We start from the raw sequence: 23395 nt of genomic DNA, 5'->3' as shown, positions 1-23395 counted from the left end.
AAGCCCTAGGAGAGCTTTGGCTCCAGGGAGCTGGGAAACCCCTTGGCAAAAAGCAGAAAGATACAAACCACAACTTTGGTGTGAAAGGCCTTTCGGGGAACCCTTTTCTACCTGCTTGCCTTTTCACCACCTGAGTTGGAGGCTCTGAAGAGCTCCACGGATTAGAAAGGCTGGATTGGACCTTGGCTTTCTGGAAACTTGCGAATTCTGAGCCTGCCACACTTCTGGAGCCAGTGTTTGGATTCAGAAAGATGCTGCAAAGGAAACTCCTGAGCCATCTCTTCCACGCAGTTTCTGGTTGCCGGACTTTCTGCCGACCCTCTTACCATTAAAGCCATGACCAGGTATCCTTCAAGGCATGGGGTTTGTTTCAGACTCTCTGTTCTAGACCAATACAGTTGGTGTTGAACTTATTGCTGAGGGTCAGAGACCTCTCAGTGTCCAGGTGGGCTTGACTTTATTGAAACCACAGGGGAAGAGCTAGTGTTACCTTGTTTCATTTATCCATCGCAGACTCCTCTCCAGCCCCCTCCCCACACCTCTTCCATCTAGACTAGCCAGCAGTCACTTTGGGTGGGCATGGCTAAATGACCTTAGGCCTGAACCTCTCTGTCAAGAAAGAGCTGTTGGGCTTCCCTGGTGGCTCAGTGGTAAAGAATGCACCTGCCAATGCAGGAGACACGGGTTTGATCCCTGATTTGGGAAGATCCCACATGCCACATGGCAACTAAGCCTGTGTGCCTCAACTATTGAGCCTATGCTCTAGAGCCCAGGAGCCACAATTGCTGAAGCCTGTGCACCCAAGAGCCCATGCTCCATAGCAGGAGAAGCCACTGCAGTGAGAAGCCCGAGCATCACAACCAGATAATAGCCCCTGTTCACCGAAACTAGAGAAAAGCCCGTGCAGCAACGAAGACCCAGCACAGCCATATAAATAAATAAAATTATAAAAATATGTATTTTTTAAAAAAGAAAGAAATGTTTTGAGTTACAGCCTGGAAGTGATCATAACCGTTTACACACTTCTCTGTTTAACAAAAGAGAAAATGGTGAACTCAGGAAGTTAAGTGAGTTGCCCAGGGCCACACAGCTAGTTAATTGCAGGATCTGAGCTAAAGTCCAGGCTCTTTGTGCCGTGCTGTGCTGCCATTGAGCGAAGGAGATACTCCCGGAGCAGGGGTTACTCCTCCTTCATATCCCCACCCAACCCCATCACACTCAGCCTTTCTTCTAGCTCTGCCAGGCCTGGGGAGGGTGGAGCCAGAGCAATAGCCACCCTGAGTCTAAGAAAAAGTAAACAGAAAGCTATTTATTTGACACTCTCTTGTACCATGAGGTTCGTGTAACCACAGGAGGTGAAGGTTGATAAGAAAATACAATTCTGGGCAGGGTTACCTGGAAGTTTCAAAGGTTGTCTCTGCCTGTAGGGCACTGACCTACCTCACCAGGCAGTGTCTTACCCAGAGGTGGGCCTTCAGTAGCTATGAATGATTGATTGTGAGGCTGCAAACCCACCGGGTGCCAAGAAGGTCTTCTGTATCTTTTTCCTGTCATGGCCCATGGCATACAAGTGGCCCAAAGACCCAGAGTAGTTGGGCATCATTCCCTCTGGATCCATCCAGGTCCTCTCAGTGAAGAGGCTCTCCCTTGTGGACAGAGCTTGATGTCACATCTGACTAATGTCCCCTCTAAGTCCAAAGAGTTGTCCTGTCTGAGATCCACCACTGTGCTCTGCCGTCTTTGACATTTCCTTTTACCAGACCAGAATTAGTCCCATCACTACTAGGGAGAGCTGGGAGGCTTGGGACAAAGGGAGGCTTTGCCAGCTTCAAATGAGGATGCTCTTGCCAATTAAGATTAGAAATGGACTTCTCTAGCCCAAGAAGTTAGGTTGGATGAACCAGATAACTTGAGCCCATGCTCAGCAGTCCCAATTGGGAGATGCTGTGCTTTGAGAGGCAGGAATAGATTTACAAAGATGAATATAAGGGACTTCCCTGGTGGTTCAGTGGTTAAGTTTCCATGCTTCCACTGCAGAGGGCACAGGTTCAATACCTGGTCAAGGAACCAAAATCCTGTACTCCCTGTCATGTGGCCAAAAGAAAAAAAAAAAGATGAATGTAAAAGGCAGAGATTTGTGTGTGACCTCCCGTCTAACACATGTATGCAAATCTGAGCCCAGATGCATGCCATCCAGTTCAGAAGGGTCATCGTCTCGGGAATTGGAAATCATGTGTTTCTCTCGATGAGCATGTAGGAGTGAGCGTACATTCTCAGTTGCTCAGTTGTGTCTGACTCTTGTGACCCCTTGGACTGTAGCCTGCCAGGCTCCTCCGACCTTGGAGTTTTCCCAGGCAAGAATGCTGGAGTGGGTTGCCATTTCCTTCTCCAGCATTTAGGAGGAAGGATGACAAAGGTGGCTCAGTAGCCAGCTTGCAGGACTCCTCCTTGCTGGGGTGCAGGCATAATCCAGCCACCATGCTGTGTGCATGGAGCTGACTTCTTCCCTCCAGCTCACCAGGCGACTGCACCGCCTGGGGTCTCAGAGCCTATGGCACCCTCTGTCCTGCAGGAGTACATCAGGGATCCTTTCTCCCAGTCAGAGCTCACCAGGGGGACCAAATCCACTGGCTCTGCTAGGCACTAGCATCTGAAAACAAGGACAGCTGAGATGCTGTCCCTCATCAAGGTCACTGTGGTGGCAGAAAGATGGACATAAAGGCAGATACATTGTGTGTGTGTTCAGTCACCAGGTCACGTCCAACTCCTTGCAACCCCATGGACTGCAGCATGAAAGGCCTCCCCATCCCTCACCATCTAGCAGAGTTTGCCCAAGTTCATGTACATTGACTCAGTGATGCCATCCAACCATCTCATTCTCTGTCACCCTTTTCTCCTTCTGCCTTCAGTCTTTCCCAATGTCAGGGTCTTTTTCAGTGAGTTGACTCTTCACTTCAGGTGACCAAAGTATTGGAGCTTCAACTTCAGCATCAGTCCTTCCAATGAGTATTCAGAGTGGATTGACTGGTTTGATCTGCTTGCTGTCCGAGGGACTCTTAAGAGTCTTCTCCAGCACCATAGTTCAAGACTATCAATTCTTTAGCACTCAGCCTTCTTTTGTTGAGGTGCTGCCCCTCGACAAGCTTGCCATGGTGGCGGAAAGATGGACATAAAGGCAGACATATTACACGTGCCAAATTACGAACCATGGTTGTGGGAGCTGGAGGGGGCTGAGTAAGTCCCCTCGGATGGTGGCTCCCCTGCCCCAGCTCCCGTGGGGAGGAGCCCCGCCTTCCCATCCAGCGTGTCTGGGCAGGCACACCCACAGTATTGCTCTCATCGTGGGCCCTTGTATCTCTTGGAATAGGAGCTTGAGAGCAGTCTGGAAACTTCAGCACTCCAGGGGAAAGGAGCACAATGGTGGAGGTATAGGCTGTCTTGTAGAAATGTGCTGGAACGTAGCTCAGAGCCAAAGCAGACAGCGAGTAAGTAAAAGGTGAAAAGTGAAGTCACTCAGTCATGTCCGACTCTTTGTGACCCCGTGGAGTGTAGCCTACCACGCTTCTCCGTCCATGGGATTTTCCAGGCAAGGGTACTGGAGTGGGTTGCCATTGCCTTCTCCAGAGGATCTTCCTGACCCAGGGATCGAAACTGGGTCTCCTGCGTTGTAGGCAGACACTTAACCGTCTGAGCCACCAGGAAACAGCAGGCCGTTAAAGACACAGCTGACTTATCCTAGCCTTCCAGGCTGGGGTGGAGAGGACAGTGGCTGCGCTTACCAATCCCATATGCTTGGGGCCACTCAGACAGAGGCGTAGGCAGATGGTCTGAGGCCTGACCCATGACAGTGGGTCTCAGTGACTGGGTTCCAACAGTGAGAACTCGAGACCATTTCTGCCTTGGTCACCCTCGTGTCTGCTCTGGCCAGCGCAGCACCTGGAGCGTGGTAGCCACTGGCTGTTTGTTGTGCGTGGAGGTGCAAAACTAGAATCCACGCTCCTCTTTCTGGGTCGTGCTGGCTGTGCATGGAAGTGCAAAACTAGAATCCACGCTCCTCTTTCTGGGTCGTGCTGGCCTGAGAGAGGCTAAGCCGCCACAGGCTGGCTCCTGGTGCCCCCTCCTTTACCAAGGAATTGATCTGGGATCCGCTGGGAATATTCCCTGTCTTAGTGTGGGTCCCAAGCCCCTTCCTCTGTCCTGGGGGAGGACAAAGAATGTGACCGCGTGTTAGAAAGAGACATGTCCTCGAGGGACATGTCCATTCAGGCCAGTCTGTCAAAGGATGTGTAGGACAGCATCTGAAACGAGGCCATGGTCAGGGTTCAAGGCCATGGTCTGGTGCCACTGCCAAAGGGACCTTGTCCTTCCTTTCATATACCCCCGTGCGTTGGAAGCCTTCTGTGGAAAGCCAAGTTGTTTGGGTTTCTTGTTTATTCTGAAGTTCCTCAAACTAGTTCCTCAATTTCAGAACCAGTCACCAATAACTACAATGAACTTGAAGCCTCTTCCCTGCCGAAGAGGCTGAGCCCATCTCTTTCCAACTCCCCAACCAAACAGGTAGACCCTGTCTGAAGCCAGTCCCACCTGTGAAAAGCAGAGTTACCAACCAACCGAGGTGGGAGGGGTTGTGTTGCAGTGGGAATTGACCACAGCCCAGGGAACTGCTCCTTTCTCAGAACTCAATCTGAAAAGTTAAATAACAAGTTTTTCACAAGCAGACCTTGCTCACGGTGATGACCTTAAGGCTTGGCAAGATCCAGAAGTGTGTTTTGACTCATCAAAGAAAGCCGGTTGTGTTTGGTTTGATTTTGGTGTGGAGGGCAGTTTATGGCCCTGTCATCAGAAACTGGTCATGATGGAGTGGTTCACACTGCAGCTACCACTTCATCAGGGCACTCAGTTACACCAGATATCCCAACCTGCAGATTGCAGTGACTCTATGAAATTTTTTTGACATAACATACATTAAAAATTGCTTCCTACATATTGGATAAAACAAAGTACGCATGTGGTCAGGGTTTTTCTCAATACTACACCGTCCATCCTCCTGCATACCAGTCCCATAATTGTCTCTGGATCAGTGGTGCTTTCAGTGGCATCTTTTCTATATGCTATTGGCTCTCCTCATGCAAAAGATTTGAAAGTTGAATTGAAAATGTCCTTATAATATGTTTAAGGTTTATACAATATCCGATATCAGGAAACTGGGGACCAAGTAATAACCACATTTATGAATTTAGTAATTGATGCTCAAGGCTTTGCTATTAAAAATAAAGACAAACAAATGATAAACTAGGCTCAGGAAACCTGGAGCCAGGCTTTATAAAATGAACGATGAATTTGAACTTTGTCGTAGAATTGGCCCCTGGGATGGGCCCAGCTGAGGTAAGCACGGGTGGGCTAAGGAACACAGGCCTGCCACAAGCTTGGAGTCTTTGTTCCCCATTGCCATTTTAAAGTTGCTTTTTCCAGAACATAGGCCGGCTGTGCTTATGCTTCCTAATTGAGATGCTTCCTCCTGGGTCAGTCCCTGGGTTTCTCACTAACAAACATTTGGCTTGTGGCAGCTTCTCCATTTGGGTCCCGGTTTTTAAAACTTGGATCATTTGAAAGTGGATACAGTGTCATGGTTAAGAATATGGACTTCGACGTGAAAGAGACCCTTGTGCACATCCTGCTTCTGCCACTTCCTTGCAGTGTGACCTTGGGCAGATCACCTGATCTGCTGAGCCTCAGTTTATCCCTCTGTACAAGGGGAATGATAGTAGAGGTATTGTGAGGATTCAAGGAGTAATACACATGCATACATAGCAAACATTACCTAATATACCTAATACATAGCAAGCAATCTTAGCTGCCATTATTATTTTTATTATTATTGACAACCAGCATGTAATTCTGTGCAGACATACAGCAGCAGGTTGTTGAAAACACCCAAAGATGTCCACAGGAGGACTGATCTCAGCTCTAGCTGCTGAGGAATCCTGGGCTCCGGTTCATCATGCACAGGCAGGTCATTGTTGAGTCCATTCAGAGCCGAGGCCTTGCCAACAGATGTAAGCAGCCAAAGAGGGGCCGGTGTTTTCCTCTCAGGTCCAGTTCTGCGGTTTCCCACTCTTTTTTTTTAAATTTTTACTGGGGTATGGCTCATTTACAATGTTGTGTTGGTTCCTGCTGTACAGCAAAGTGAATCAGTTATACATATGCTCTTTTTTTACACGCATATCCACTTTTTTTTCCAATTTTTTTCTCGTATAGATCATTACAGAGTGCTGAGTAGTTCTCTGTGCCATGTAGCAGGTCCTTATTAATTATTCACATTTATAGTGGTGTGTATATGTCAGTCCCAAACTTCCAATTTATCCTTTTCCCCACTGGTAATCATAAGTTTGTTTTTTACATCTGTGACTCTTATTTTTGTTTTGGAAATACGTTCATTTGTACCGTTTGTTTCCCATTCTTTATGGGGCCACACGTGCCCACGAGCATGCCTTACATCTGGCATCTTCACCACTGCGTTAAGCTTGTCATTGGATGGTTATAAAGCAAAAGCAGGGAAGCACTGGCCATCAGAGCTGGGGAACCATCTGTGAGCATCCTCCTGCTTCTTGAGTCACTGCAAATGAAACTCACAGTCCCCAGGGGAGAACAAGAAAGGGGGTGAAACGAAAACCAAAACCAGGAGGGACGAGCTTACCCATCTCCAGCTTCTGTGTTCACAGCCCTGCAGCCAGAACTCACTGATCAGCCCCAGGGGTTCTGGCAAGGTTTCCTCTGTGTGTGTAAGTGTGTGTGTGTGGGTGTGTGTGCAGGTGGGGGAAGCAACCATCCAGTATTTATGAAGCCCCAGTTACAAATGTGGACCCGATGCCTCCTAAATTCTCATTCCATATCGAGAGACCCTCTTTTAGTTTTAGCTTGGTTTCACCATAAAAGTAATACCCCAGAGAGAGCATCTCTAGAGGGACATGTAAGAAATAGGTAATGGGATCCCCTCAGAAGAATGGGAGAAGGGTGGGAGGGACTTATATTTCTCATTGTATATCTTTTCTCTATTTTATTTTTGCCACTTGGAAACATCTGTTAAAAAAATGAAGACTGAGGGAATTCCCTGGCAATCTAGTGGTTAGGGCTCTGCACTTTCACTACCAAGGGTCCAGGTTCTATCCCTGGTCAGAAAACTAAGATCCCACAAGCAGCATGGCATGACCAAAAAAGAAAAATGAAGACTGAGAAAAGCAGTACCTACTCACCACACACACACAAAAAAAAAGTGAAAATATTAGAAAAGTATAAAGAATATTAAAACACCACCAAGAGAGAACCATTGCTGCATATCTGTGCTAAGTGTCTACATTTTTATAAATGTTGATAAAATATACAGACACATGCTAGGTGGGATCATGTTGTTCAGCATTTTTATAAATGTTGATAAAATACACAGACACATGCTAGGTGGGATCATGTTGTCATTCAGCATTTTTATAAATGTTGATAAAATACACAGACACATGCTAGGTGGGATCATGTTGTCGTTCAGTCGTTCAGTTGTGTCCAACTCTTTGTGACCCCATGGACTGTAGCACACCAGGCTTCCTTGTCCTTCACCATCTCCCGGAGTTTGCTCAAACTCATGTCCATTGAATCGGTGATGTCATCCAACCATCTCATGCTCTGTCTTCCCCTTCTCTTTCTGCCTTCAATCTTTCCCAGTATCAGGGTCTTTTCCAATGAGTCGGCTCTTCGAATCAGGTGGCCAAAGTATTGGAACTTCAGCTTCAGCATCAGTCCTTCCAATGAATATTCAGGGTTGATTTCCTTTAGGATTGACTAAGGAAATCAGGTTTGATTTCCTTGCTGTCCAAGAGACTTTCAAGAGTTTATAATTCTGTATCCTTTTTCTGTTAACATTGTATCCCATAAGCATTTTTCCATATAGCCAGATATTATTTGTAGATGTTTTTAATGGCTGTGCCATGACTTATTTAATATTATCCTCTCGTGTAATTAGACATTGTTATCTAAGTGTTTTACTGTTATAAAGATACACTGAACATCTTTGTGCATCTTTTCCTGTATTTCTACATACATGCTCCATACCTCCTAGATTGCAGTTCTGGAGTTGTGTGCACAAATGGCTATCTTCCCTTGGTGTATGATGATTTATCATACTTAGAGTTCTTTTATCTAGATTACTTCATATGATGAGTAAAGGGAATAAGGGTGAGGAGAATTAAGGAGGCCGGGTGCCAACGGAAGGGACGCTGGACGTGGAAGGCCTGAGCTTCGCCTGGGAAGGATAAGCAGGATGGGCAGTGCAGCCCACACAAGGACGAGGTGCACACGGAGACTGTAGATCTGAGTAGCCAGCGGGGTCTGGAGAGCTCAGACTGGCCAAAGCCAAACCCTTTGTTTAGGGAAACAGTGGTGAGAGATTATGGACCACAGAGTTGGGACCGGGCCGTAAGCCATGCACAGCCGACAGATGTCTTTCAGCTTGAGGTTATCTTAAGGACATGATGATTTGAGATTAGCTTGGCCTCAGTGTGGGATGGGAGGGGTCAGGGAGAAGCTGAACGTGAGTAAGGCCTGTGGTAATAGAACAGGTGTGCGGTGATTTCGTGCCTTAAACACTGGAAAGGGCCTGGAGACAGCAGTGTTTCAGCACACGTGGGGCTAGTTAACATTGACATGTGGTAGGAACTGGGGATGGGCATAAATATTATTCCACACACTTCATCTACCCGGCAGTGTGACCTATGGAATTGGCAGCGAGACTGAGTTTTGTGGGCATGGCAGATTTCTTTTTCATAACTGACCTGTAAGATTTTAATGATTAATGTACATTCACATTTCATTTCCTCTTTAATGGGAAATGCTTAGGCAGAAATTGCTCTCCTGGGAAGCAGACCGCAAGCTGGCGAGGAGGCAGGTTTTGAGATTCCTGCAGCTGAGTTTCATTCCTTCCTGCAATGTCTTGTTTCTAGGTCCCAGTGCCCACTTCATCTCTCTGCCAAAGGGAAATTCACCATCCCTACAGAGGTGTGTAACTTGTGACTTTATCAGCCCGGGCTGGGCAGGTGAGGGAGTGGGTTCTGTCCCAGTGGAGGGTTTTCATTTAATGCCCAGTCTCCACCATCTGCCCCTACCCTGTAGGCTCCTCCACCTGGAACCCTGCCCCTGAATTAGACTGCTCTCGCTCTGCCGAGAGTTTCACCCCTGGGGGTAGATCAGGATCAAGCACAGTCCTATGGTCTGGTACCTGAACTCCATCTGCAGCCTCATCTCCTGCAGCTCCCGACAAGCTTTGCTCACCAGCAACCTCAAGCTGTTAACTCCTACAGAGACTCATTTTGTTCCTTAACTTTTGCCACCCCCTCGATTTGGAATGTTGTTTAGTCACTCAGTCGTGTCAATCTCTTTGTGACCCCATGGACTGTAGCCCACCAGACTCCTCTGTCCATGGGATTTCCAAGGCAAGAATACTGGAGTGGGTTGCCATTTCCTTCTCCACGGGATCTTCCTGACCCAGGGATCAAACCCCCATCTCCTGCTTGGAACACCCACTCCTTTTTCTTGAGAACTTATTGCTCACCCCTTGAGACCCACTCCGGGTATCCCCTGCTTTAGGAAGCCTTTCCTGATCTCCAACAGGCGGGGCTACTGTCTGTCCATGTGTTCCCACTGCATCTCGGTGTGTCCGTGCCCGTCGTCGCATCACTGTTGTAAGGAGCTACTTGTCTCTTTCCCCAGGAGACTGTAAGCTCCTCAAGGGGCTGTGTCTTCTTCCTCAGCATACACCCCGCACTCAGCACTGGCTCCACACCCAGCAGACCAGTACATGTTCAAAGAACGCTGTGTCAGAAGATCCTGCAATTCTCTGTAATGTGACAGGACACTCTAAAGGCAAGACCTTCCTCATTCAGAAAGCTTCAACCTGCCTCTGGATTTAGAGGTGCTTTCTTGTGGGCATATAAGTGATTGTTATATCTTTCTGTTTTAAGTATTTTGTCTGCCATTAATAATACATGTTTTAGTGAGTATTGGCCTGGCATATCTCTTTTCATCCTTTGTTCGCAATCTTTCTGTATAATTTTGTTTTGTCTCTTTTAGTTAGCATCTAGCTGGATCTTTTAAAATCCCGATTGTCTGACTTTTAATGTGAAGCGATCTTCATCTATGCGTGTGTATTGTGATTAATGATGTATTGATACTTTGGCTTGTTTTTGCCACCATAACTTGTGTTCTCATTTTATACTTACTGTTCTTTTTCTTTGCTTCTTTTTTCCTTCTCTCCCTGCCTTTTGTTAGAGTGATCAAGTTTTCTATTTTTCCTTCTTTACACTTTTGCTTTGGAAACTGACTTGTATTACTATTCTTATAGTTAGTTACTCTTAAATTTTAGCATACATACTTAGTTATAGTTTTTTTCTAATGAAATGTAAAATATTCATATGTAAATTTCACAAAATAGCAAAGCTCATATCACTCTACCCACTGGACAACCCACCCCACACTTCTTTCTTATCTATATTATCTAAAACTTAATGTAGTTTTGTTTTGAAGTAAATAGAACTAGAGAGAAGTTTATGTGTTTTAAAAAAAAAAATTTTTTTTGTGTGCCTTGCAGCTTGTAGGACCTTGGTTCTTTGACCAGGGATTGAACCTGGGCTGCGACAGTAAAAGCACTGGGTCCTAACTTCTGGACCACCAGGAAATTCCCTAAAACTTAATGTTTTAAAGTGGTTTAAACTGATTTTTTTTTTAACATTCAATTGTTGATTAAATTGACCAACATCATATCAATTTCTGTGCCTACCATTGTTTCTTGCATCCCATTTCTTCTCTGGTTTACTTTTCTGCTTCCAAAAGCACATCCTTCAGTGATTCTTTCAGTGAAGGTGGTACTGTCTTTCCTGGAACTCTTGTTTTTTTGTGCGTGTATTGTGTGGGTTTTTTGTTTTTTTTTTTAATCGTTTTAAGAAAATGAAATGACCTGTTAAACCTTATCTAGTTAAAAATGGTAACATTTCCAGGAACATGTACTGGTGTAACTCCACCAGAAGTTTGACCAATTTACTGCTGAGCCAGCCCTTAGTGATGAGATCCCTCATTTTTAGTTCTTGTGCTTCCTGCCTACACAGACTAATAAATTATTACCAACAGTGAGCAGACCCTGCGGGTAAAATAGGGGTAGTAATATGGACATGGGTAGTAATATTGCTCAATTCCTAGAGTTCCAGGTACCTTTGCCAACAAGTTGTTATCCTGGAAAGGAAATGAGGATGCTTAGGTTCCCGAGGAAGGGCCAGGAGTGTCCTGGTTTTAGCTTTAAAAACATGTTGATGCTCTAGTTGTATAAATTGGGCCTCATTTGTTTCTGCAGGTAGCTTACCTCTCAGAGCCTTAGTTTCGTCTGAAAAATATCATCAACCCTGCAGGGTGGTTGTTCATCAATTACATGGATAAAGCACCTAACACATGCCCAGCACAGAGACCTTTAATGAATGGTGGTGACTATTACAGCCCTTGACACTTAGGAGACTCTCACTGATGATCTGCTGAGTGAATGCAGGAGCATGCTAGCAAAGGGTTCGTTGAGGAGACAGGTTATAAAAGGTGAGATCTGGCAGATAGCAGTAATAAAGGAAGAAGATGCTGTTTACAGAAGCAGCAAAGTGAGCAGAGGAAAAATATCAAAGCTTACCCATTGCTGCTCAGGCAAGTGAAAGGATCAGTGTGACTGAAACAGAGACTGAAGGTAGGGGCTTGGAGAGGGTCGGCAGGGCAGGAAGGGGGCCTGGGGAATGCATGGGGATCTCTGGGTCCGCCTGGCCAGATGGCTGTTTTGCCTGGCCAGCTCACTGTGCCTGGCACTTGCCCTTGGTTCCCCTTCCTGCACACCCCTTGTTCTTGATAGGCAGAGGCTGGCCCAGTGTGGCCTAGTAGCCAGGCAAGCTGAAGGCTTAAAAGAGGAAGCAGCAGAAAGAGATTGGTTTTCAACTAATATCTTATTAAGGAAGTTGAGTCATTCTACTTCTGCTATTTGTCTCCTCTGGGCATTCAGAGAAGGACAAGTTTTTGCTTCCAGATGAAATATCATGAGAGGGATTTGCCCTGGTCTGCTCTGGCCCCTCAGTGAACATTTTGTAGATGGCCCTATATTTCTGTTTGATATACAGCAAACCAAGGCTTAAAGTGTTGAATGCCTTAGGTAAGGTTTGATGGCTTGGCTGTATGGTGCTGAAACAGAGAAGTCCCATTGTCTCAGTGATAGTGGTCGTGAGCTTGGTCACGGGTAAGGGAATGAACTTTGATTTAGCATCGTCTCTTGGCCAAGCAAGCTGACTGGAGAGGCAACAGCACGAGTCCAGCTGCACCTCTGCAGTTTGTCACCGTGTGACTGTTTTGGCAGGCTACTGAACTTCTCTAAACCTCAGTTTTCATTCTGAAATTGACACTAATAATGACGGTGCTTAGGAAATATTAACTATCAGTCTGAATCGAGGTCATCCAGCCGTCAAAAAATCCTGACAAATCAGTGGCATTTGGGGAACTAGAAGGAACCTCGAATGATTTCCTGGGTCAGAGTCTTCAAACTCTTTTCCTTGAAGACCTAGGATGCTGGAGAGGTCCTTGGTGGATGGAGGCAAGCTGAGTGTGTGGGGCCCTTGCCCACCTTCAGCAGAGCAGCTGTCTCTAATTTGAGTTACGTGTCAGTTGCACGTTTCCAGGTCTTTTATATTGTGAAGGTTGAGGTATGATTTCTTTTAATAAAAATGGTCCTGTTGCTTTTTAATAAAAAGCTTCCACAGCTAGAACTCGTATCTTCTGGTCCCCAATCTGGTGTTTTTACTGTCCTTACTAAAACAGGGAACTGAAATATGATACATTTTAGAAAGGTCATCACCACTGAAGATCAAATTTTAAACATTACTCTGTGCCTCCCAGTTTAATCAAGCAATCATTTCATCTAAACCCCATCCCCATCCCAGAATCCTAGGAAGAGAAAGTATGCTGTCAGAGAAAGCATTGCTGTAATGGTCTCAGGCAGGAGCTGTCTAATAGCACTTTCTACAGTGATAGAGGTATTCTGTGTGAACTCTCCTATATGGTAGCTAGGATAACTGAAGAATTGATTTTTAAATTTTAGTTTAAATGAATTGATTTGAATGTCACCCACTGTACAGCACAGGGAACTCTGCCCAATGCTATGTGACAGCCTGAATGGGAAGGAGTTTGTGGGAGAATGGACACATGTATATGTATGGCTGAGTCCCTTTGCTGTCCATGTGAAACTATCACAACACTGTTAATCAGCTGTACTCCAATACAAAGAGCCCGCCAGGCTCCTCTGTCCATGGGATTCTCCAGGCAAGAATACTGGAGTGGGTTGCCATTCCCTTCTCCAGGGGATCTTTCCCACCCAGGGATCAAACCCAGGTCTCCTACATTGCAGGCAGATTCTTTATCATCTGAGCCACCAGGAAAGCCTCCAATACAAAATAAAAGAAAAAAGAAAAATAAATGTAAATAGCCATGTGGCCAGTGGCTGCCGTATTGACAGCGCAGCCTGACAGTATAGAGCAGGGGTTGGATGGCAGTCCCTGGCCACTGGGCATTAGAGTCATCCAGAGAACTTGTCAGAAGTACAGATTCTGGGCCTAATGCCCACTGACTGACTCAGTAGACATAGGGCAAGTACATTTGAGAACCCATCTAGTTATTGTAACTTAGGTAGGATAGCACTGCCTTGGTGAGCTCTTCCTTGGCATAGAAGAATTGAGCCAGAATCAGGCGTTTAGCCCTGGCCTTGGTCTTCTGGGGAGACTAGAACAACCTTCTGAGGAATGTCAGACCCTTGGGAAATATGGTGAAACCTATGGACCTCTTCCCTGGAGAAACACCAATAAAGTTCCTAGGGTTCCCAGACCTCCCTGAAGCCATCCTTGAACCCACGTTGAGAACTCCTCAGCTTGGACAGAAGATCTTTACTAAGCTGGAGAGGGAACTGAGCTGGAGCCCAGGAGCCTTGTCTACCCAGATGTGTCACACACATGTGCCCAGGGGTTGACCTGGTGCTCTCCCCATCATTCCTACCCCCAGGCCCCTCCGGGGGGTCATGGAAGCCCCACAGAAGAAAGGACAGGCAGTGTACGTGGATCAGGCCCTACAAGAATACTGTCTTAATTCTGCCCCTTTCCCTTCCCCTTGTGTGTTCATGGCCTGTGAGTGAGCTGAGCGGGTGTGGCTGTTGCCACTGCTCACATCCTCGGCTCTGACACACGGAGCAGAGGAAAGAGTACATCTAAGGCCTGAGTGGAGCTGTGGAGAGTGTCCAGCTGAGTAATGAATCAGGATTTTGACTTGCCTTCAAAGGCAGAAACACAGCAGGCTCCCACTTAGTCCTCACTTCCCGCGAGCTGCAGGAGCGAGAGAAGGGGCAGAGCTGCAGGGCTCCGGGCTGGGGCAGCAAGCCGGGACCCAAAGCCCAGAGACGGGCAGGCCCACCCAACCAGCAGTCCCAGGCTTAGTGCAGAACCCCACTTTTTGTAGATCAGAACCCACGTGGAAGTGGGGAGGGAGTGAGGAAACGAGCGTGTGTATATGTCGAGCGCTGCTGTCCGGCCAGAGTGTCCTGAGAATAGCCTCTTGAACTTGGAGACAGTCGATGAGAGTCTGAGTCACGGTCATGTGGCACTGGAAAGGCAGACACAGGAGAAGCTGTACAACTCCCGGGCCATGATTTCGTGCCCCCGGGAGGCGAGGGTCAGCCTGTTTTCCCCGTGCCCTTCACAGGTTCAGCAGCCAGCTGCTGGGTTAGCTTCTCAGGCTCCCTTGTTCCTCTCTCTCCCTGTCAGGCTGCCGGGTGAGTCATCAGGGCGCTGCAGAGGAGGCAGCCCCGACCTCGGCTGCCTTGGCCTCGGTTTCTCTGGGACAGGGTGCCTAGAGTGCTCGCAGAGGAAGGACCAGGGCCCCTGGCCAGCTGCCCACCCAGCCACCAAGGTGAAAGGACAGCTTGTTGGGGAGGGGCGCCCCACAGCCTGTCTGGAGGAGCGCCAGCTCCGGGTGAGCCATGTCAGGCAGGAAAGGCCACATGAGCCCGAGTGCAGCTTAGCTCTAAACAGCCGGGTGCCTCAGAACAAGACTGACCACTGGCCATTCCTCTTGCTGTCTGGTGAAACTCTCTCTTCATCCCAAGATGCCCGGCATCATCCTTGATTCCCTCCTGCAGCCAGCACCCCCTGTGCCCTGCTCTGCTGCACACCAGGGACACGACCTCTGCCCTCAGGAGCCTTCTGCCCAGGGAGGCCCATGACATCCCCCCTTGCCTGCAGCCCAGGGACTGGGGAGTGGACAGCACAGCCCAATAGGCCCAGCTCCACACAGCCCCATGCAGACTGGTGATCTCCGGCAAGTCTCCGCCTAATTAGGCCTCCATAAAAATGAGGAGATTGAAGCAGTGTTCCTGTAGGCATACCTCTAACACTGTTAGGTTTGGAGTGCTGGGGGCTATTTGTAAGGTCTCGTTTCTCTTATAAAGAGGCCCTGGATCAAGTCCTTTTGGAGAGGGACAGGGGCTGCAGGGGTGTGGAGTGGGATGAAAGCACCCTTACAAGTAGAACAACCAGCTTGGAGGGCTTTCACCTAACTGAAGTCAGAGCACCCCTTAGACTTAAGGTCATCAAGAAACTGAGGCCACCCATTCAGCCACCGGAGCATCCAGCCTGCAGGACCACACCCGCACCCAGGCTGAAAGCTGGAACCACTCTGAGTTCAAAGCTAGCAGGCCCTTGAAGGCAGAGATGTGGGCATCAAATTCATAGCAACTGACAAACCTTCCCCCACCCCCACACCCCAGTCAAGCTGCCTCAGCCTTTCGTGTCTGCTGTGGTGAGCCAGATGCTGTAGGCAGGAGGTCTCAGCCTAGAGTTTCCCAGTGTCCCACTGTCTCTCGGAAGCTTCCAACCTGATCAGGCAAAAGGGCAGAAGTATAGAAGCCTGGCTTCCCACGGTCTGTCTTCATCCCTCAAGAGCAGATGGAGGCGTGGTTCAGGATGAATGGAGCTACTGCAGAGAAGACCTCATCTGTTAGCAGCAGCTGAGGACCAAGCTGCCATCAAAGAGCATTTATGAAAGTATCTGCAATCAGTGCCTTCTTAGGCTTTGTCGCAAACAAGTCATGACCCAGTAGGGCACTGCCCTTGGGAGTTGAGAGCCCCAGTCTTTAAAAAACTTCCCAACTGCTAACAATCTCAGGGCAGCGCTGTTCTCTTTTGTGACCATTCCAGCCCGCGTGCTCTTTGCACAGATTGTCACAACAGTACATTCTCTCTCCCATCTGGCTCTGTGGGAACGCAGAGCTGGGGGAGACGGAGCCCAGAGAGAGATGAATTGTTGTGCTTTGTCCTCATATTTCTAGAGGTGTCAGTTGGTGGTGGGGTGTGTGGGCTGTAATAGAAATTCCATTACTAATGTTGCCTGAAAGAAAAACGATCCCCAAAAGAGGTTTTCAGCAAGTGAGTTTGGACATTACAGAAGGAAGCCTATCAGTCCCTTCTGGAAAGCCACAAACAGATGCAGCTCAGGAAAGGAGCCAAGTTCTGGTGTTGCTGCTTGCATGGTTTTTAGGTTTTACAAGATTTCATATGTGTCTCTATATAATGTGTACATATATAAATAGACATACACACACACACACACGCACATGCACTCATATGTACATGCATACCTCTACCTGTAACTTGGGAACAAAACTAAACCTCGATTCTCTCCGCTTGGAGAAGAGCCCTCAATGGGTGGCACAGGCATGTCTCTAAGAAGGCAAGGCTTGTGCAGAATCGGTGAGGTGACTAATGGCTTTGGAGTATGGGATCCACCCCCCTGTTCTGCGGAAGCAAAGTTCACCACAAAACAAACAGCAGAAGACGACTCAGCCATTATTTACAAAGGCAGGAAAGAAGCAACCCAGACATCGATCCACAGACGTCCCATTGATCCGCAGACTAGAGTTCTCCTTGTGGAGTGGAGGGGAAGAACTGGTAGGGCCGGGGGGCTCACCCCACATGAGACTGTGGCAGGGTTGCCATTGGGATCATTTGGAGGATAAATACATGTGGCCTGAGGGGGCAAAGGCCCTCTGCCCCCTGCTTTTCTCCTCCCACTGCAGCCTGCCCTGGGGTCTGGGGGTGACCTGCTCTGCGTGTGGTCTCTCTGGCAGGGTGAGCGTGAGCCTGGGAGATGGCAGTGATGGAAATGGCCTGCCCAGGCGCCCCCGGCTCCACGGTCGGGCAGCAGAAGGAGTTCGCCAAAGCCAAGGAGAAGACACAGGCGATGGGGAAGAAGCAGAGCTCCGTCCACAAGCTGGAGGCCGTGGAGAAGAGCCCCGTGTTCTGCGGGAAGTGGGAGATCCTGAACGACGTGATCACCAAAGGCACAGCCAAGGACGGCTCGGAGGCTGGGCCAGCTGCCATCTCCATCATCGCCCAGGCCGAATGTAAGAGCCCCGGGCTTCAGGGCAGGGGTGGGTGGCGGAGAGAGAGGTGGGGCACAGCGTTTGGACAAGGGTGATTGGCCATATGTAGGGCTTGGCTCAGGGTCCCCTGTGGAAGAGGGAGGTCAGGGCGACCACCATAGGAGACACTCACAAGATAGGACCGGAGGTTAAGCCAGCAATCAGTGTGCCATGGGAGCCAGGACAGTGCCAGGGAGGGACACACAGGAAGGGAGAGGTGGCCGACGAGGCATTGCCCATGGTGACCAGAGCAGGGGGAGGTAGCTGGGAGGCAGGGATACATGGGCTCCAAGGTGCTAGGGAGTCTGCAGGATCATCAGGCAGTCCCTCTGCCTTCTCCTGGGACCTCGGGCAGCCTGAGCATCTCTGGAGAGGCCCAGACAGGAAAGGCCAGGTCTCCTGGAAAGCTGCTCTGGGGCATTAGGCTCTTCACCTCTTCCACCTCAAGGCGGCCCCCACCCCAAAGGATGAACACCTGCCCTCAGGCCTGCAGGGTGGGGTGAGGCCTAGTCTGGTCCTTCTGCTTCCGCTCACAAGACCTCAAGATGGCTCAGAATGATGGCTGCCACCAGAGCCTGAGAAACTCCCAAGGGGGCTGGAAGGGCCAGGAACCCCCTCCCTCCCCACACCTTCCCTCCACCCCAGGAAGTTTCTGGGGTGGAGCCTGGTGAGACCAACAGCTGGTGACAGTATTTTCCCACGTACATCCATCCTTCCCCGCATCTTCCGCTTCCTTCTGGCTGGTCCTTGACGAGAGATGAGAGAGTAAAAATTAAAGCAAAGTGAGTGGCATGGTTATGGTAGTTCAACCCACACACGTATGTAATAGTATATACTGAGCCGTGTGCGAGGCACCGTGTCGAGGGTTTTATATGGACCATCTCACTTACACCTCACAGTGTGTGAAGTGGGGTGGGCGCCCTTAAACGATTCCGTGTTGTAAGCACACCCAGTGCCCTTGACCACCAGGCTGGGAGGGCAGGGTGAGGTCACCGCTGTGAGAGGTGGTGAGCCGCGGGAAAGAGGAGTGGCCAGGAGGGCATCTGCAAAGTGCCGCTCTCCTAAGTGCCGAATCCTCTTCTTTCTCCTTTCTGCTCGTCCAACCCCTTTTCCTTTAATTAAAAGGTGAGAACAGCCAAGAGTTCAGCCCCACCTTTTCAGAACGGATCTTCATCGCTGGTTCGAAACAGTACAGGTAAGACGGTCAGCCTGAGAGGGGCGCCCCGAGCTGACACAGCAGCAGTGTCCCCACCCCAGCTGCTCGCCCCAGCCGCTCCCAAATGACCCCTGGCTCCCGCCTTCAGCACCTGTGGTTCGGCTCTTGGAACCCACCCAGGCTTCCTGGCTGAGCCGCTCTCCCAGCCAAATAAGCTTTTCAAAAGCTGCTCCCAGCGTGTGGATGACTGCCTCTGGGTCACATCAGCTTGACGTTTTATTTGTATTCTCCATGGAGCCCTTGATGCTCCCCTCGGTTCCCATCAGTAGGGAGGTGCTGGGAACAGGAGGCACCTTGCCGCTGGTGCGTGACCACAAGTGCAGGCCCAGAGAAGCCACTTGGTGAGAAACCTCACATGTCCTTCCCTCTATGAGACACACCCAGGGAGGGATGAGGGCTTGGAAACAGGCAGGGGCAGACTCGCAGCTCACTGGCCCTGTGGAAAGGAGGCTGAGTGAGGCTCCCCAGCCCCAAAGACTGGTTCTTGGCAACTGGAGGTTGAACCTGGACATAGGTCCTCCTCTCTCCCCAGGCAGACTTCCTTTATCACTGGAGTTCGGGAACCACTAGTGATGAAAAGGTTCTAGGAGGGCACCTGGCTTTGAACCAAGAAATGCTCCCTGTTTGGTCAGATTCCTTATGCCAGCCCGATGCCTTTTGACCCAGGGTTGGAGGTTTCTGATGGACTCACTTCTTTCCACTGCCTGAGAAACCGCAGGCCCCTAGCAATCCCCAGAACTGGGGTGAGTTGGCCTCCTTCGTGGGGGCAGGAGACGAGGCCATGGGAGAGCAGCTGAGGCCGTGGTTGGCTCCACAGCTGTTTGGCAGCAGCCCTTTCAGAAGGGCCCCCGGGACCTTGATATCCAGAGGGGCGAGAGCCGAGTTAGAGCCATGGTGATGCTCAGCCTCCAGCTGTCAGAGCAGGGCGGGTTCCCCTCGTACCCGGGCACCAGCCCGGGCAAGGTGTCTGTTTATGCCGCTCCTCACATTCCTAGGGGAGCCCGGTGGGCCCAGGGCTGGTTGGGGTGGAGGTGACCAACATCAACTGTTCTTGCTCCAGAGGCCACAGAAACCAACTCAGAGCTGAGAATGCCTGCCATGGGGTGTGGCCTTCTGAGCCACATGCCCCCTTCTGGGCCCTCTCCATGGGCAGTCCCCCTAGTCTCTCTCCATCCACATCAAAAGAGCAATGTGCAGCCTCTCACCTTAGTAATAACCACTGTTTATCAGAGGCTTGCCTTGGGACCAGGCACCGAGGTAGCCTTTTTGGTTTTTTTAGTAATTATTTATTTATTTTTGGCTGTGCCGAGTCCTCAATGCTACACGGCCTTTTCTCTAGTTGCAGCAAGCAGGGGGCTGCTCTCTAGTTGCAATGCACAGGCTTCTCATTGCAGCAGCTTCTCCTGGTGTGGAGCACGGGCTCTAGGGCGCTAGGGCTTCAGTAGTTGTGGCCTGAGAGCTCAGTAGCTGTGGTTCCCGGGCTCCAGAGGGCAGGCTCTGTAGTTGCTCTATAGTTGCACTATAGCATGTGGGATCCTCCCGGACCAGGGATCAAACCCACGTCTCCCGCACCAGCAGGTGGACTTTACACCACTCAGCCACCAGGGAATCCCCCCAGGTAGCCTTTTTAAATGAGCTGTTTCATTTAAACCCCATCTCCGCCCCACCTGGCAGAAAAGACTACCTCCTCTTTACCAGTGAGGGCCCGGACCATCCTTGGGGCTCAGGAACTGTCCCGTGTTCCCGCAAGTCCTGACTAAGCTGGGATGTGACCTCGGGTCTCTGTGAGTCCATCGCAGTTACCTGCACCTCCTCACACCCAGACGGCGTGTCTGTGTCTATCTGACAGCCAGTCCGAGAGTCTTGATCAGATCCCCAACAATGTGGCCCACTCGACTGAGGGCAAAATGGCCCGTGTGTGCTGGAAGGGGAAGCGCCGCAGCAAAGCCCGGAAGAAACGCAAGAAGAAGAGCTCCAAGTCCCCGGCTCAGGCGGGGGTGGCCTTGGCCAAACCCCTCCCCAGGACCCCCGAGCAGGAGAGCTGCACGGTCCCAGTGCAGGTGAGGCCTCCCCCGACCCCAGTCCCCGTGCCCGGCTCAGGGCTTGCAGAAGAACTGCACCATGACCGCAGCTCCGTGTCCTAATGCTGTGTTTCCCCTGCAGGAAGATGAGCCTCCACTGGGTCCCCCATATGTTAGAAATGCCCCGCAGTTCACCAAGCCTCTGAAGGAGCCGGGCCTTGGTCAGCTCTGGTTTAAGAAGCTTGGGGAGGGCCTGCGGCCAACGCTGCCTCGACCAGAACTCCACAAACTGATCAGCCCCCTGCAGTGTCTGAACCACGTGTGGAAAGTCCACCACCCACAGGACGCCAGCCCCCTGCCCCAGCCCTTCCCCTACAGCAGGCTGCCTCACCCCTTCCCATTCCACCCTCTCCAGCCCTGGAAGCCTCACCCGCTAGAGTCCTTCTTCCTTGGCAAACTGACAAACTGTGTAGACGACCAGCAGCCCCTGCCTGGCCCTCACCTGGGCAGACTGGCCTGTGCAGATAGCCAGAAGCCCCTGCCCAGCCCTCACCTGAAGCCCAGCTTCCCGTCTCGTGGCTCAAGGGACAAGCTGTCCGTGGAGGAGTACCTGGTACATGCCTTGCAAGGCAGCGTGAGCTCCGGCCAGGCCCACAGCCTGGCCAGCCTGGCCAAGACCTGGTCAGTGGGGGGCTCCAGGCCCCAGGCGCCCAGCCCCGAAACTGAGGACAGCGAGGGGGTCCTACTCATCGAGGCAAGTAGTCCCCAAACACATGGACACATGCCATCACCACCCCCTCCACCTCCGCCTCCAGGGCCGCCCATCTTCTCTTCCCCCTTTCCTTCACCTTCCTCCTCTTGTTGTTCAGTCGCTAAGTCGTGTCTGACTCTTTGTGACCCCATGACTGCAGCACACCAGGCTTCCCTGTACTTCACCATCTCCCAGAGTTTGCTCAAACTCATGTTCATTGAGTCAATGATGCCATCCAACCATCTCACCCTCTGTCGTCCCCTTCTCCTCCTGCCCTCAATCTTTCCCAGCATCAGGGTCTTTTCTAATGAGTCAGTTCTTTGCATCAGGTGGCCAAAGTATTGGAGCTTCAGCATCAGTCCTTCCAATGAATATTCAGGGTTGATTTCCTGGTATTGACTGGTTTGATCTCTTTCTTGTCCAGAAGACTCACAAAAGTCTTCTCCAACACCACAGTTTGAAAGTATCAATTCTTCGGCTCTCTGCCTTCTTTATGGTCCAGCTCTCACATCCGTACGTGACTACTAGAAAAACCATAGCTTTGACTATATAGGCCTTTGTCGGCAAAGTGATGTCTCTGCTTTTTAACATGCTATCTAGGTTTGTCATAGCTTTGTTTCTCCCTCTCTAGTTTATTGGATAACTTTGTAACATTACATGATTTTCCCAAACTTAGATTTCTGGCTGTTAATCCCATCCATCTCTGACATTATCCCTTGTCCTCTGCCCCTCTTCATTGTCCTTCCCTTTCTTTTACCTTTTAGCTGAAGTCATGTTTTTTCACGGTCAAGGTCGTTGACAATTTCATTTCTGTCCCACAACCACAAATCTGGGGAGGAGGTTTTTTCATTGCAAGGATCAGATTGCCTCAGGCAGACCATGAAGCTCTCCTTTGCCTTCGCCTGATTCCTATCACCCCCTCTCTGGTAGTCCTGTCCCCCCACACCCCACCCCACCCTCTGCTGACCCCAAGCCCTGCCTGAGACCAGTTGGTGTCTTCTGTTGCGAGGGCTCAGCTCAGCCCAGCAGCCTGGCACGGGCCACCAGCTGGCAAGCCTTCCTCACTGTAACCTTCATCCCTCCACTGCCCTGGCCACTGAAACCGGCCTCTCTCTCCTGCCAACTCCAGAAACTCAAGCCGGTGGATTATGAGTACCGAGAGGAGGTCCACTGGGCCACGCGCCAGCCCTGCCTGGGCAGAGGCTCCTTTGGAGAGGTCCACAGGATGGAGGACAAGCAGACCGGCTTCCAGTGTGCCGTCAAAAAGGTATGCTGGGCTCCGAAGCTGAGGAGGGCAGCGGCCCGAGGCCCATCGCCTTCTCTTTGCCTTCTTTCAGGGTTAGTCACAGGGTGACCATGGGTCTGACTCTCTTTAATGGAGCCTGGCTATCCTGGCTACCCTGGGTCAGCTGGCACTGGAAGGGGAGACAGTCCTGGTCACATGTCCCCGCCTGTGAGCCGCACTTGGTGTGTGTGTCTATGTGAGAGGGAGCGTGAGGCTGTGTGTGCAGCCTGGGCCCCTCCTGATGCCAGGCCCCTTGGGCAAGTCAAAACCGGGAAGATCATTGGATTGTCACAAAATTCATACTGAGCTGAAACTCTTAAACTTCACAGCGGATAGCAAGGTAATAGCAAGAGCACAGTCTCCCCCTAACAGGAGCCTCCCTAAGAGAAGCCCCTTGACAGGAGCCCTTTGGGAGCCAGATCTGACTCTGCCTCCTGTTGACTGGATGTAATCAGTCCTGGGAGATGGACAATATGAGGCAATGAGACTTAGTGAGAGCCCCAGGTAAATGGCAACCCACCCCTGAACTCTTGCCTGGAGAATCCCATGGACAGAGGAGCCTGGTAGGCTGCAGTCCATGGGGTTGCAAAGAGTCAGACATGACTGA

The 23395-nt window shown here is 50.2% G+C and overlaps 1 protein-coding gene across 1 annotated transcript in view; it reads left to right on the top strand.

Moving 5' to 3' along the window:
• The window catches only part of MAP3K14 (mitogen-activated protein kinase kinase kinase 14), a 43738-nt gene that overhangs the window by 5391 nt on the left and 14952 nt on the right, over positions 1-23395 (top strand). The window contains exons 2-6 of the mRNA XM_027517302.1: positions 17222-17497; positions 18641-18710; positions 20581-20791; positions 20895-21506; positions 22633-22770. Of these exons, the coding sequence (XP_027373103.1) occupies positions 17242-17497; positions 18641-18710; positions 20581-20791; positions 20895-21506; positions 22633-22770 (1287 nt within the window). The 5' untranslated portion in view covers positions 17222-17241. The remainder of the gene's footprint in view (positions 1-17221; positions 17498-18640; positions 18711-20580; positions 20792-20894; positions 21507-22632; positions 22771-23395) is intronic.

Source organism: Bos indicus x Bos taurus, chromosome 19 (assembly GCF_003369695.1).
Source record: "Bos indicus x Bos taurus breed Angus x Brahman F1 hybrid chromosome 19, Bos_hybrid_MaternalHap_v2.0, whole genome shotgun sequence".
Taxonomy (NCBI): domain Eukaryota; kingdom Metazoa; phylum Chordata; class Mammalia; order Artiodactyla; family Bovidae; genus Bos; species Bos indicus x Bos taurus.
Note: the sequence above shows the minus strand (reverse complement) of the source record. Positions and strands in the feature narration are given on the sequence as shown.